Source organism: Symphodus melops (genome assembly GCF_947650265.1).
Source record: "Symphodus melops genome assembly, chromosome: 14".
Classification (NCBI taxonomy): Eukaryota; Metazoa; Chordata; class Actinopteri; order Labriformes; family Labridae; genus Symphodus; species Symphodus melops.
The window spans coordinates 4,290,668-4,307,419 of NC_136704.1; the positions used below are offsets into that span (position 1 = coordinate 4,290,668).

At 43.3% G+C, this 16,752-nt stretch overlaps 1 protein-coding gene across 2 annotated transcripts in view; it reads right to left on the reverse strand.

Moving 5' to 3' along the window:
- The window catches only part of mpp7a (MAGUK p55 scaffold protein 7a), a 144,591-nt gene that overhangs the window by 101,463 nt on the left and 26,376 nt on the right, over positions 1 to 16,752 (reverse strand). For both annotated transcript variants that reach the window (XM_079360677.1, XM_079360676.1), the window contains exon 2: positions 8,225 to 8,390. In XM_079360677.1, coding sequence (XP_079216803.1) covers positions 8,225 to 8,261 — 37 coding nt within the window. In that variant the 5' untranslated portion in view covers positions 8,262 to 8,390. The remainder of the gene's footprint in view (positions 1 to 8,224; positions 8,391 to 16,752) is intronic.

A 16,752-nucleotide genomic window follows, 5' to 3' on the forward strand; every position in this document is an offset into this window, starting at 1 on the left:
TTTTGTTCTGATGTAAGTGGAAAGAGGGAGCTCGTCCAGTGGCAACAAATCCTTGTGTTTCAGTACTGTATCATTGCGGCACGGTGCTGGCTATTCACCCGGGACCACGACAAATGGCTGGAAGCTCCCAGAGGAACAACAACCACGCAAACCCCCCAACAAAAGTTTAAACCTGCCAAGGCCAGATGCTCCTGATTCTTGAAATCAGAATAAAAAAAAAATAACTCTTACGCTCGCCAGAGGAAATCAATGATCACACTCTTATCGAGTGGTTCATATTAAGCCATTTGTTTTTCTATATTTGCAAAAGGAGAACATGGAAGCGATAATGACAAGAAATTATAGAGGGATATCTGCATGTCATTACTCGGTATCATTATGGAGACATCACCTTCTCCAACAGGGAGGGTTCAAGATGGGAGAGAAAAAAGAAAGCTGGAATCGCTCATGCATCACTCCTGCACAAACATGCACGCTTGTAGCCAGTAAGTTATTAGCGTATCTGGTAAAAGAGTTGTCCCTTTTCGAAAGATTTCCATGTGTAGTCTCTCATGCGAGTGTCGCCCGCCTCCTCTGCAGCTGTGCATGACTGAACCACCCTTATCTTAAAGCGCAGTGCGGGGGCCGTAAACCTTGATAGGACACGCAGGTACGGTTTACAATAACACAGTTAACTTTAATAAGGTTCATAAAAGGGCACCGGGGTCTTTAGAAGTGCCTGTTGGAGAGTGTGTGTGTGTGTGTGTGTGTGTGTGTGTGTGTGTGTGTGTGTGTGTGTGTGTGTGTGTGTGTGTGTGTGTGTGTGTGTGTCAGGATCATGGTGGGGTTACAGATGCATGGTTTAAGGGGCACCAAGCTGTGAGTGTTAAAGTGCACGGGGGGCTTGTCACCACACAGTTAATCCAGTTACAGCTCTGGGCAGGGGACTCGTTTAAAGCCGACCAATTTCAGATTCAGATCACAGATTGATTAATCACTGAATCAAGAAGGTCACACATTAAATAAACTATATGTGAAGCAGATAAATAAAGCCATTATTTGATTTATTATTATTTATTTCTTTTGATGAAGATTTAGTGTCATGCACTTGATTAAAAAAAATCAGGCCCCTCGTTATTTCTGTCTTTTATTTGTTTTATGTGTTTAATATGCTTCAATGCATTTTAAAATGTTCTTATCTGCTTTCATGCTTAAGGTGTTTTTTGTTTTTATTTCTGATTTCTAAGCAGCTGTGGAGAGCTTCTTTAAATGTCAACATTTTTAAACTGTGAATTTCTGGATATCTTTAGATTTTTTAGCTGAATATAAATTTATATTGTTAATTTTGATAGTTCATCTGCAGAACAGATCAATGCCTTTCTGAAAAATCAATTGATGAGAAAGTGCCTCGTGCCCTTTGGTACCTTTAGAGGAGAACATAGTCAAGAAAATGAAAGAACAGGAGCCATACAAAAAAATCCATTTGAATTATAGTACAGACATTAAAGTTGTACAACAATATAGAGACATGCAAAATGGCTGGACCTCAGTGAGGACTCTGGAGACTTAACACTATTCGGGATTGTTAGAATTTTACATGTTTTTCATTTAAATAAAATCAATTTTAACATTTACTCAAATCAGAATCAAAATTATTTGTTTTTCTTAGTTTTTTTTCACATTTTTTGTATGAATTTGTATGAATTCATTTAAAACAAGTAGAAATGTATCAGAGTATCAAAGAGAGTTTCAAGGTCTGCTGTTTGCTCTGATATCTCCAGCTCTAAATCGTTTTGTTTTTTCCCCACTAACACTAACCTGCAATCACATAACTGCAGCAGTGGGGAGGAAATGGGGCTACAAGAAGCAAACACCCACTCTCTCACCGGGAGGTTTCACTGACCTCTGAATGGCTCACACCAGATGTCGTGTGTCTCTGAGTTCAGCAGAAACCTTTTAGAGCGATCGAGAAAGCTTCTCACCTGAAAACTACATAAACCAAACAAATCTTGGGGAAAATAACGACAAGAAAATAGAAAAAAAAAAAAAGAGAGAAAGCTCCCAATCTGCAAACAGTGAGCCGCTATGACTGTTAAATTCTTTCCAAGTGATTGTGCACTTTATTATTCAACTGGGTCCAAGACAAAGAAATGTTCCTACACACGTTGTCAGCGGAGAGCGAGAGACAAACATGACTGAACTTTGTTGCCTAAAAGACTGGAACTGTTCTGCTGAATATTTTCGTTTGAAAATAATACGTTCAACACGTATTATTGTTAAGAATGGCAAGATAAACGCAAACTACAATACAAACAACAGATCGTAGGCATTAAAAGAAATCATAAAAAAGGTTCAATCAGGCAGTAATGTAGATGATCTTAAAGCAAATGTAGGTTTTGGGTTTGGTGCGCGTTGGCGCCAACTGATGGTCTCTGAGTGCAACTGCACTGTCACACATCAGGCTGTTGTCTCCCCTTTCATAGACAATGTGCATTATGTTGACAAAGCAGGCGTTTGTGTGTTTGTGTGTTTGTGTTGTCATCTGTTACCATGATGCGTACACTCTGGATACATGGCTAAATTAAAAAAGGCTAATCTGTCTCATGCTAGTTTAGATTGTCTGACAGACTTACATGAACAGCTGACTTGAGGACTGACACAGAGAGAGGCCTTATTTGATTTGATTTTATGCAAGAATGAGACGTAAAGCTGCGAAACACGAGACGACAAACCTTACATCTCAGTATCTAATGAATAATATCTTCAGGGATGGGAACTTTCATTCACGCTCACCGAAGTCGAATTAACTTGTCAGAAAAAAAATGTAATTGCCCAAGTTAGAATCCAACATGGCTGCCACCTGCATCAACCCTACGCTAAAGCTGTAACTATAGTCTTTATTAGCCGCTTGTTCCTCTTAGAGTGTGATTAAGTCAATCCCACTGACAGTTCTCTCTGTGGACATGTTGTCATGTTATCACATAGTGTGTTTGTGTTTGGTGTTAGCTAACAATACTTGAGTTCTCAGTTCAGAGGTAACTGGATCACAGCATTAAAAGAACAACGCAGCATGCAGTTGTGATAAAATAATGTAAGCGTTCATTTCAGACCTAAAGTTCCAACTCCCGACCCACTAACCTCCTCGGTGAATCTTCAATGACGTGACCATCCCTTGAAAGGTGACGACTAAAACCGAGTGTGAGTCAATGTTAATTCAAATAAAGCTGAAAGTGAATATTTTGGTATATTCTCACTCTTTAAACGTCTTGCTGCGAATGCATTAATTGTTTCATCTCTGTGACCTGAGGAGAAACCAAGACAATATGATGAAATCATCATATCCATCATCTACATCGGTGTTTTTGTGTCCCTGTCCACGTTTATGAGTCTCCGTATAGCGAGGGGGCGGCGGTTCGTCTTTGAGGTTCACTGGACATCCTGTGATGCTGGAGGCGTATGTATAGATTTCTGTTAGCCCACGATACAAACGCAGCAACACACAGACATCCACAGTGTAAAAAAATGTGGAAACTCGACCTTGCTGCTTGTGGAGTTCAGCGGGGAGATAAATAGTGAGGAACAGACAGAGGGAGTGGGCTGGGTTTGTCTGTCTGAAGATCCCCGAGTGGGAGCTGAAATAAACTGAGACGAGTCGAGCCAAAGTGCGCGGAGGCGTAACAGTTATCTATCCCCGACCGAGCCCACAACAAAACAGCTGAACAGGAGGAGAAATGACTAACCAGCAGTGGTCTGGAGGAGAGAGAGAGAGAGAGAGAGAGAGAGAGCGAGCGAGAGAGAGGAGCTGGAGAGCAGCTGCAGAACTCCGCCCCTCCAACAGAGAGCTCCGGGTTAATCGGAGCTTTGACTTATTGCGCGCACGTCTCTGTTGATACGGTCTCCACATTATCAGGCCTGTGAGGTGTTTGCAGAATTTAAACTCCTCCTCGGACATCTCGCTGGATTATGAATTAATGCGTTTGTGTGTACCAGGTAAAAGGAGCCAACAAAAAGTCTCTGCCTCCTCAACGTGGGGCAGGTTTTTTTTCTAGATGTTGAAGGATGGGGGTATTTCTTGGACAACCTCGGACAAAATGTTTCAAACACTCAGAGCCCTGCAGCTGCCAGTATCATCAACTAAAACCCTGACATGAATCTGCTTCCAAAGCATTTATTAAAAACCGAACAGTCACACAGTGAAATAAGTCCACAGTAACCCAATCACTCGGTCGGCCGCTCCAACGTTCCCCACGGTCATATTTTAAGACCAGTTTTCCAGCTTTTTATTGTTTTTTAAGTTTATTTTCTCACTTTCTTTTGGTTTCATTTATTAGAATCTAATTCACACAGAGCCTGTTGTTTGTTTGGGCAGAGGTGGCGAGAGAGAGAGCGAGAGAGAGAGAGAGAGACATGGTATGATCTTACATGTGCCCTGCATTTATCTGCTCTCGTATTTGCTCTCCAAACACTCCAATAATGAACATTTTAATAAGACACCTCCTCCACACTCGCACACTCTCCAGATCTGCTGATGAAATATAAGAGCTGCTACTAAAGATTATTTATGCTAATGATAATATTTTCCTCAATATTTCAGAAGAACAAGCACAGTTCTTCATGGTGTGTGTGTGTGTGTGTGTGTGTGTGTGTGTGTGTGTGTGTGTGTGTGCGTGTGGTGAGTCTGGTGTTGAAGCGCGTGCACATGGCAGGATACTGGCAGGATATTGTAATGAGTCTGTAGTAGATGTTGTTTGTCAGGGAGGATTTATGCGGCTCTGCTGAGGTGTCGCTGCCTACATGCCAGATCTGCAGAATTACTGAGAGGGGTTTTTCTTGTATTGTGGACTGAAACCTACACGTGTGCGTGGACCCGCTCGCTCCACCACGTCACCCCAGAAAGCCCTGTACCACTCTGCATCTTTAACACGACAGGCCTCACTCACTCATACCTACTCGAGGTGTTCTTGAAGAAGAGCCTCCGGTCGTTGAAGAGTTCAGGCTGTTCGCAGCTCTGTGTTTATCTCCTCGTGTTCATATGATTAAAGTGCATGCCTATTGTTCCCGATGAGTAACCGCCCACTGATGCCCATAAAAGGGCGTGAGTGAAGCACCCAGAAGAAACACAGAAACACATGCTGGTAGATAAACAGAAGGTTGTGGAGATGCTCATCCGAGGGCTGAAAGACGGGCTGCAGGACTCTAACGGAGCAGACACGTCCTCAGTCCTGCTGTTTGATTCAGCAGTGTTTAAAAAGACACACGAAAAGAGACACATGGGACGCACTGAACATCACTAATGTCGCCAAATAATTATAATACTACACAGCTGTCATTTTGTCTGAGTGCGTTTGTGAGAGCACTTTTGAGTTTTTGTAAATTCTGATCTAAGAACAAATCTCACATACGGAAACACGGGGGGATCCCAGAGTCTTCTTTAAAATGCTGTAAGTAGGACTTAAGAATGAGACCCATTGAAAATAACACTGTAGGTTTGGTTTGATGATATTAAATACACTTTTTCTAACAGATTCTGCAGAATGAGTAGGTGATGGATCAAATTAAGGTTTATCGAAAGGGTTCTTGTAATTGTGCACATTTCCAAAGACTTTGGCTGCATGAACGGCATGTTGACAACAAATGAGGTATAAGGCTGAAGTCCTTCAATCAATGAAGACACCACACAAAAGAGCAGGAAGACGCCTCACTCTTTATTATTTACAATGAGTTTAAATGAGCTGAGGATGCTGATGGGACTAAATCAACTCATATGATTCAACACACAAGCTTTTATTTTGAAAGAATACAAAGAGTACGTCTTAAAGATTTCAAAGTTAAAGGACTAAATGAAATCAGAATCAGAAATACTTTATTAATCCCAGGGGGATTAAAAGTCAGAAAGGAACAGGAGCAACGGTAATAGGCATGTGTCGGCGTATGCACACTAAATGATGCTGGTCATCTGTGAATACTTCCCCGCCTTCAAAATGATCAACGAGTCAGCTTTAATTAAAACAGAATTAAAAAGCAGCACAGCTTAGTCCAAACAGGGAACAGAAATAATCGGGGGGGGAGACTCGTCAATCATTCCTTCATGTAGTTTCGGGGGGGCTGGTTCTGTTATTTTCACACTGAAAATAAAAAGTTGTAATTTAATCGACTGACTCGTCCAAACAAGAGCAGACGCAGCTGAATGCTTTCTCTATTGTAGCATGCAAAATAGACTTTCCGTCATCCTGACTGAGCCCCGTCCCTCGAAGAAACGGTAAAGTGTAACTTTGGTCGAGCGCCGGGCGGACCCGTTGCCAGGAAGTGCACAGATTTTTGTGATTTCAGCGGGCCTGCAGATCAGTGAGCTGACGCTGGTCCATGATGTTCATCATGTTTCACCTGCACACACGGCTTCACGGGACCATCACTTGGGAAGCAGAGGAGATGGGCCGGAGGAATCTTTACGTGTTTTATTTGGAAACGTGAGCCCTCGCCGGTAATTGCCCAAAATGACTCTAATCGTAATTGACGGTCTGGCTTTCTACTTTGTCTGCACGAATTTCCAGCATGACGCGCGCTACGGTAACTCTGTTAAAAGTCTGGACGCAGAATTGCACACACTCTTTATCCATTAGAGCAGGACTTAATGTCTGTCCTCCTTTTGTCCTTTTGCTATCCTGCTCGAGCTGGGTCAAGCCCTCTGGTGTGTGTGTGTGTGTGTGTGTGTGTGTGTGTGTGTGTGTGTGTGTGTGTGATGATGTAGTGGCCATTAAGTCAGTCAGAGAGGAGGATAGTGTTCATGAGGGGAGAGGTGGGGATTTCTGGCAGCTGTCTCGGTGTTGACAAGATTGACGTGCTCCTCACACTCTTATCCACACACACACACACACACACACACACACACACACACACACACACTCGGAGAGACCAACACACTCAGAGACACACATGTGCTCTGAGACACACACACACACACACACACACACACACACACACACACTTAGAGAGATCAACACACTCAAAGACAATCACACACACACGTGCTCTGAGACACACACACTTAGAGAGACAAACACACACACACACACACACACACACACACACACACACACACACACACACACACACACACACACACACACACACACACACACACACACACACACACACACACACACACACACACACACACACACACACACACACACACACACACACACACACACACACACACACACACACACACACACACACACACACACACACACACACACACACACACACACACACACACACACTCCGTGAAGAGTAGAGGGAACAAAGATTTTAGATTTTTTTTCTCTTCCTGACTCTAAATAACTGAATTAATAATTATGATTGACAGAATGATTTTCTCTTAGCGGGGTGAAAACTGTTTGAAAAAACTCTTTTTTTCCCCGTTTTAATCATCTGACGTTTAAGAAGGTACGTCCCAGTCAACAGAAGCTGCCTCGTCACTGAGGACTTTAATGTGTGGAAACTTTAAATACACCTATCACACGTCTGTCTCTTCTTCTCCTTCATTAATGTTTGGATGTCCCCTCCAGAGGTGAGTCCCTGTTGATGCGTCCCTCTGCTTTACCTCCCTCTACTCGCCCCAATGCTGCTGCTGGTGTTTAGAAGCCTGTTAGCCTGCGTGCTCATAGCTGGTCTGCCATGTTGAACATGGAGTTTGAGGAAATGCCAGTAAAGATGCAGACAAACCAAAGAAGAAGTCAAAATCCCTTCATGTCCTGACCTCAGGTTGTCTGATTGAGATATTGGGAAACATCTAGAACATTTCATACGGCTCACCTGTGGCTGAACTAAAACAAATAAGAGACTTTAAAAGGAGCTTATCATGAGGCTTAAAGATGAATACTTTAACGATCTAAACGGTCCAGTGGAAGTTTGATGTTTGCTGCAGCAGGAAGCCTGAAATCCTCTCTGTCAATTAAAATTCTGTTTGGTGATAAAGTGCCAATGTCAAGAGCAGAAAACCTGATGCAGGCTATAAGACCACCAGACACATTTCTTATCCTGGTGGTTTTGTTATTATCCTTGTTATCTGCCTTTATCATGGACACAGAGTGTAAAAAACAAACAAACACATAGATTGATTATGGACGGTAACATGTGAACACAAATGCTTCTGTAATATTTTCTGGAAGACTCTGATTTTACGAGTTGTATTTTACTGGTTTTGTATTTCAGGTTGTGTTTTTGGCCGAGGGGTCCGTACCTGGCTCGTGGCCGGCTCCAGTGGCCAGGGCAGGCATGGCTCCTGCCGGCGGCTTCCTGGTTCCCCTCAGGCTGTGGAAAATGGCAGCGGGGCGTCAGAGTAGCTCCTCGGTAGCTCCTCCGCAGGGACTGGCTGAATGTGGGGACGGGCTTTATGCCATGGAGCCCTGCAAGAGAACAAGATTTTAGAGCCTACCTGTGAAATGGCAGAACAGCCGCACGCACGTGTGTGTCAGTCAGATCCTGTGCTGTGAGTGTGTGTCAGCGACCTGTAGCCATGGAAATGGATATCAGCCATACTCACACATGTATGTGATTGTGTGTAGGTGAGCCAACGATTGACAGAGAATGACTCACTGACTGTGTGTGACTCTGGGTGTTTACAACCCAACACTTTTTCCCTAAGCTGCTGAACATCCTGCTTTGTGCATGAGCCAACATAACCTCACCTGCAGCCCCCCCCCCCCCCCACACACACACACACACACAGCTATCCCACACTTCTATTCATCGTACAGCGGAAACAAGGGAAACTTTATCGGCTGAGGGTAAGTGAGCAAAGCAAATGCAGCAGACCTGTGAGAAATCAAACAGGCGTGGAAAGGCATCGCTTCGTAAATAACGGCGCTCATCTGGAAAGCCAGATAGAGCAGGATCAGGAAGACACCACTGAAGAGTGTGTGGCTCACTGAAATCTTCCCCTGCACTCACAGCAGTGTACAATAAACTCCTGCACCACAACACAGGAAGCAGGAGACACTTCATCTGGACGAAAGAGCTCAAGTAAGCGAGCCAGAGAGGAAGTATTAAGACTCAAAGTTACATGACCTGACACTTCACAGATAGGAGACATTTTTGGATTGATGATAAAAAGTTCAGATCTTATTTTAAACAATACTGAAGACTAAATGTGGAGGGAATTTGATCAAAACTGATAGAAAAAACTGAAATCTGTCATGTTACTGTATCTCCACCTAAAGGACTCAGCCCAGTGAACTACACAATGAGCTGATGTTGTTGTGATTTCAGAACGTACTACATGAAGCCGCTCCGTACACAGCCCTTGTTTTTGTGTTTCTCTGATCGTCTGCACTGCTTTTATCAACCTGCTGTTGTACGTACTGCCAATAACCGGAGCGAGGGAGCTAAAACCTGTACGGGCTCCCCAAACCACATGTCTCGACCTTTCTCTGATGAGGGGCCAGTCTGTAAGTCAAAGAAAATAACATTGAACATCACGTCAAATGTCACATTCAGTGTGTGTGAGAAAGTTACTATTTAAGTTCATTTAAATAAAAAAGTTCACAGTTAAGAAACACTTTATTTTAAAAGTCATTCCTCTATAGGCCTATGATAAAAACATATATTTACATTTTTGGGGAATTTTCTGAGGGACGAATAAATGTGGAGTTGGGCCGTATCTGGCTCCAGGGCCGGAGTTTGGGGAACACTGCTGTATATGAATAGGAGATCTCAGTTGAAGCCTTCTGCACCGACCATTAGCCACATCAAAGACTGCATGCTGCATTTATCAACCTCTTCTAAAAGTTCACTAGAAGGGGTCTAAGCCAAGCACTGGTGGTCCACCATGCTTTATCTGAGAAGGAGAGAATGGGAAACAATGAGTGTTTAGCCTTCAGTTCTCTACAGTCCACAGTTTAATGATCCATGATACGTCAGATCCCATGTGCTAAGACTCAGTCCAACACTGTTGCCTAAACCGTCGAGCCTCAGGGTGCTGTTTGTGGTTCACTCACTGTGTTATAAACGACATTATGTCTCTCCCATGTTGATAAGCAGTGTTAAACAAGCCGTGGCTGGACACGCAGTTTCACATTCAAGCTTCCAGTTCATTGGGACCCCCGTCGATGGTTGGGCGGTGCAGGATGCACATACTTTAAATACTGTGACTCATGTCCATCCGAACCCGCCAAACTCTGCTCTGGAAATTCATTTCTAGGCTGTTTTTTGCAGAGCATTTCTCACTCGGCGCCCACAATGACAGCTGCAAAGACGTACTTATTTCCTGGCGTATTGCAATTCATGCGTGTACAAACAAACACACACATATGGAGGTTGAGACTCAGATCTGCCAAGACAGCAGCCCACGTAGCAAAAACACTATACCACGCCTGTCTGACATAAACCGTGATGTGAACTCACCTCTGGGCCTTGCAGGCCCCAGGTGGAGCCTTGTGGAAAAAGCATCTGAGACAATGGGGTCCAGAGGATGCCTCAGCGAGCAGGTAAGCAAACTGTTTGAGAGCATACCAGAAAAAAGGAGGGTTTTTTTTTTTTCCTCTGGATTGAGATGTACAAAATGTGGTGCATTAATCAAACAGCCCTAAAGAAAGGATCGATTTTCCAAGGAGAGGAGATCTGGGAGACAAATTTTAAATCCTGCCAGTATGTCACGCCAGCACCAATTTGTACGCCAGATTCTTCCATCGTTTGCATGAGCTTTGCATGTGCATTAAAGACAAATGAGAAACCTGGTGAAATCTGAGTTCAGCGCTGTTCAACCCTTTGCATATTTCAATAAAATAGGTTAAGAGGAGCAGCAGAGAGGGGCAGTGGCGCCGCTGGCCCTGACCACAAAATCTCTCCAGCAGGCCGGTTTGAACAGGGGACCAAACCTTACAGCCACTGAGCTCATGCCAAGTCAACTGACCCATGCTAAATCAGTTCAGTGTTTCACAAAGCACGGTTTTGTCATAAGACTGTGTGATTAGAATGACAGACTTAGGAAAAGACAAGGGACATGAAGAAGGTATGCTGAGCTGTAATATCAGTCGTTTGCCTTTTGTTGAATCCAAAGGGGAACGACATGATATTCCCCAATCTGAGGAAGGATCCATCTTTCCACTTCAGGAGTCTTCTGAGGGCCAGGATGCATGTCGCAGAGCTGGGAACACCTGGGACTCTTTTTAAAAGGCCCACAAGGATCGTAATGGATGGACTTGAAGACACATTCCTCACAGTCAAAATGCTCTGTTCGGATCACCACGATATCAGATGTTCATGGAGGAAAGCAGAGGAACAGTGGGTGAGATGAGATATGCCTAATTACAATCCTCTCCGGAGACGACTTCACTTAAAATGGTTCTGCCACCATCTAGTGGGAACTTTCTCTACTGCAAGCATCCTAAAGCACCTCTCCACTGCAAAGAGCTGCACGGAGGGACGTCAGGGGACACCGCCTGAGGTCAAATCAGGATTTAAAGAGAAAAAGATCTCAGAGTGACGGATTCATGGGTTAAAGGACAGACATGGGGAGGTGTTGAAGACTGTTATTCTTTACTTTTTTGAAAAACAAGCCTGTCCATCCATCCAGCTGGAGAGGGGAAACACGGGTGGAGTCGTCTGACTCTCAGCTGGGTGTTGATGAGGTTAGTGAGAAAACTCTGTGGGTGGAGGGGAATGACTGACAGTGAAAACACCTTTAGACTTTCTGAGGGGCCTGTTATCAAATTCAAAGTATGTTTGGAGTATAGGATATCAAGATATTTTCAGGAGTGAATATCTGAGCAGCTCAAGTCTCCTCCTCTCCAAACCAAAACACAATCTGATGATTTCAAGCAGTAATAATAACAAACGTAGGCGTTTCATGGTAGGACTTAGTGTTCCCTGCTGTTTGCATGTTTACAGGTGAATGTCTGGATTTGTAAAGCTCGGGTACCTTTAGTCTTCTTCAGCTTGTTACCTCAGAGTCACATTGATCTCCTCCAAACTCTCCAGTTGAAAAAAAATCTGAAGATCAGCCCTTTCAAATTCAAAGTCAGCATGTTAATCTGAGAGCTTAGCACACTTTTGGTTTACAAATCCACTATTCAAATAAACTAAACAAATGACCAAACGAATGAATGTCAAGCTGACAAACTGTATTTTGGATGACTTTCAGAAATGTGCTTCAGGTAAAACTCAAACAGGCTGATAAAAAACAAAAGATACATAAATGACGGGTTTTGTTTTGAACAGCCAAATCCAAATTGACTGGTAAAATTTGGTACGGCCATGTTTTTCAGTCTTCGGCCCAACTCCTTCCGTAGTGTTGGACTGGACAGGACACATAACTGATGGCCAATTGGCAACAAGATCAGGACCAGCAAAAGAAAAAGAGGTAAAAACATGTCACCCTCTGAATCATTCACACTCCAGCACAGTAAGTACCAAAACAGGACCCGACAGAGGTCAGCTCTGCCATTCAGCAGCACTTAAACCCTCCCCAAAGTGCTGCAGGGGTGTTGGATTTAATTGTCCTGGATTGTCATACATCAGGCGACAGGAAGGCCAGCTGCCGGTCGTGTTTTACTGGGCCACCATGAATGACACCGAGCAGCATGCTGGACGAGCCTCCAGAGTCACCACTGTCACACCTGATCTGGTTTCAGCTCGACGGACCAGTTTGACCCAAAGCTATCCACCATCTCCAACGTCTGCTGATCCACTCCCAACTAATGAGTTTATCTAGGCTGGTCATTGCTTCAGGAGATGAGAGAAGATCTGTTTGGCAGCCCGTTTAACACCGGCTCAGGTTTCTTGCCTGTCTATAGCAAAAATATCAGGCTTTGGTCCTGGACTTATCATAAGCTGCTTTCTCATGAGAACTCTGGAAAGTGTCCGTAGAATCAGGTCTGGACGTTGATCGGAGACGATCTTTCACTCAATATGGGAGACTGAAGTCCACTCTCAACTATTACAACTAAACAGTTTGGTAAAAGCGAGAGACATCAATACTCCATCTTTATGGACCTATGTACTGAATAAGTAAACGCAATAAAGATGAAGATAAAGAAAAGAGTAAACGGCAGCATTATCTGTGACTTCAACAAAGCTCCTCTAACGCAGTGAATGTGCTGGCCAATAACCCGCTCTAATTACGCATCGGCTCAATCTGACACGGCTTTCATAGAAGGGAAATGGCAAAGTGAAGTCACTTTAACGTCAAGTTCGACTCATCTCAACATTTTCTCTCTCACATACAGCTCAACAAGTTCAAGTTCATTTAAACCAACACCAGCTGTGTTTCTCTGATCTCGACCTGAGGACGCTTCACTGTGCAACATCTCACAGAAGTCACGCTAAACGTTAGCTTAGTGTGCACGTCCAACTGTGAACTACTTCAATCCTAGAACGAGCCTCGTTTTACAACATGCATTCAGTGTCATCAAACACACAGTGTTGTATTAACAGCTTCTCATCAGAGGCTAAGCCGCTGCATGCTTTCTTCTCCCAGGAGAGACAAACAGAGGGAGGTGCAGTGTCATGTGGCTTTAAAAGAAATGCAATAATTGTTTATTGTACAGAAAACGACGTCCCTCTACCTCAGGCCCGGGCTTTAAGCTATCGGTATGGGGTAGCAGCGAAGACAGATTGGATGTAAAATCAATTTGTATTTCAGCTTCTCTGCATCATATTGGCTTGTAGGAACCACAAAGTGCAGAGTCAGACAGACAGGAGTAGATAGAGTTACAGCCACATGCACACAACCATACATGACACCATCAGAAGAGTATAATTACAGCGTATCCAGCTGTGGCAAAGAAGAACATTCATCTACACGCAGGCACACGGTGGAGCTACTCGTCAATGGGCTGTGCATAATTGCAGTGTATTAAATTGCGGTCGGGGGAATATTTAACCAAACGACATTTTAAGATTGTAAAACTGTTTTAAGAAAAAAGAGATAGTCTAAATGCCAGCGCCTCACAGGCAGGCAGCCAGACTTTGCTTTTTGGGTTTCTTCTGTGGAAAGAACACATTGTGGAATAATGTCTTTCTCCTGCTTTCGGGCAGCGCTGCCAATCCGTCCCCACGTCCGCTCCTATTAAAGGCAGAACGGGTGACGCTGGTGGGATAGGGTTGTGTTTTTCAGGCGCGTGCCATACATCTTCTCGTTAATAGACGTTCGCTTGATGAGGGATTGTGGATGCTTTAATTAAGACTGAGTGGGACCTGGCACGGGTGGTGTTCCTCGACTGACTGAGTGAGCGGGAGAAGGAGGGAGAGGGGAGCGGTTAAAAAAAAAATAAAAAAGAATATGGAAAGAGATGAGGGGAGCAAATGTGGAACAACGACAAACGGACATTTCAGCTCGAAAGGCTTCATCCAGAGTGAGAGGTTAACACAGAAAAGGGAAAAGCGAGCTCTCTTCTCTCGGTCTCAGGTGGATTTTTTGACAGCGAAGGATCTCTGAAACATATTGCTCATAAGCTTCAAGTCTTTCCACATAAAATACATCTGCTCGTGTGTATGTACACCAGTGTTGTAAGCACATACACACATCCAGATAGTCTCCCTCTTTCTGCAGCCTCAACACACACGCTAACAGGAGGTTTTTTGTTTTTTTTTGACTGAACTTTAATAAAAACATTTTATAGAGATCTGTCTTATTTACAAGAGAAATGGAAAGATGTGTCAGGGATCACTGACATGGAAGAATATGAGTCACGGCACTCAGAGAAAATCAAAGACGACACTCTGGAGTCTCCACTGTAGCAGAAATTTATGACAGAGAACTACAATGAATGTCTGCTGCATGTGTCAAACTTGCTCCGAGGCTTGATGCTCGGGCGATCTCCACAAATCTTCAGCTTTGCTGCAACGTTATCTCTTGTGATACGTTTACAACATTAGGGTTGGCATTATTTACTTTCAGTATACTATTTTAAAGGAGGGTCTGAGTACTATAACATAGAGCAATACTGCTTTAAAGGGGATATATTCTCCACCTTTTCAAACAGTCCACCTGTGCTCTAAATGAAACATCTGTGTTTCTGTGGTTTGGTCAAAATATAACCAGCTCTCTCTGAAAGCTCTGTTTTGGTGTGTGTCTTTCAATGCAATTTTTTTTACAATATGTCCCTTTTAATTCACAGTTTATATCTGTCTGCTGTCATGTGTAACTGAAGACCTGTGTTTTTAACATTTACTTCTGAATAAATCCGAAAAACTGTTGTTTTTTTTCTCAGCTGAATTGTCCTTTATTCTTCTGAAAGCAGCAGGCAGTTAGCTTTAGCTTCTTTTGACTGCACTAAAAGGGTTTGAACACATAAATATTATACACAGGCCTGTGTACAACTGGTCCAATGTGCACATGCTGAGTGAGAAAGTTTTGTTGTTGGTCACTTTTTGCAATAGTTCAGACTTTAGCTCAAATGCTAAAAAAAATGTCCCCTCAAATGGACGGGAAAACTCAAGACGATATCACCAGCCGGCAGCTTTAATAAGACACATGATAACGCCAGTGACACATTCCTGCTGTCATGTGCATCTGATAGAAAACAGCCCAGTTAAAAGTGTTTACTTAGTTACTGGTGTTAGAAGGTGTTTTCTGTAACTTTGATTTTTGTTAAAGTTAACCCTTCACAACATAAACCAGTCCAGGAGGCGGTGGAGCTTTAACGCCTGCATCCTGGGAGCTAAACTGTCTGTTTATGCCAACGGAGTCTGATGGCTTTAAGAGATTTATTGAAGATATTTTCTGGTTTGAAGAAGCTTCCTCACTTTGACAAAGGCGTCTATTTACAGAGAGAGTTATAGCATGTCAGAGGCTCAAAGGAAGATCTTTGAGTATTTAATTTGCCATGAAATAATGTGATGAAAGAACAAGTAATATCATTTATCAAGTAAAATAAGTAAAATATTATCAGATTCCCCTGTTTGTTTTTTATCAATCGAAGAATGGGGACATATCTAGCGACAACGCCTCCGACTGTGAGAAAAGGGAGGGTTAAAGTCACTTTGTCCATGTGATCACAGGCAGATGATGCACAGACAATAAAGAAAATGCACAAATATGAGAGCGGAGGAGATCAGATCTGACAAAAAGAGGAAGAAAAAAACAAAACGGCGATCACAGAAACAATCAGGGGAAGGAAAAAGAAAAGAAAGGAGAGACTTACCAGGACACTTTTCTTCCTGCCAAAGCGACACGGTTTCACTCCCGCTACACTAAATCCTCCCATACAGGAAGACACCCGCCCACCAGGTGTTTGGCCTCACCTGAACAGACCTGAAACTCGAGTTTCTCTTCCTCCCTACAGGCTCACAGCGCTCCACCTTCCCTCTTTTTTTTTTGTTTTCTACCTCACACTACTTTACTGCTGTAAACAAAAGACAAAGAGCAAACCTGTGTGTGACCATGGGAGATCACTTCTCCACATCGGTTCAAAATGTCCAAGTAGTTTTGCTCCTCAGTTGTTTATGCTGTGAAACACAGAATACAAAGTGCTCTGTATTTGATGCCTCTAACTCACACTGGGACGAGAAACCTTTGCTGATCACGCTCGACTACTATGCACTTATTAAACAGGTTGCACAATCAGCGGTTGAATGATTTAAAACCACATTGCCATGGTAATCTTTAAAGAGTGTGAGTGGCATTCACCCTTTGAAATGTTGAACGAGTTGTTCATGGTGGGAAAAAGAAAGATGCATCAAATTGTTGTACATTTTTTAATTATAGCACTTAAAGCATATTTCATGCTTCTTATAGGACCTTCAGTGAAATACCAGTTCAAAGTGTAG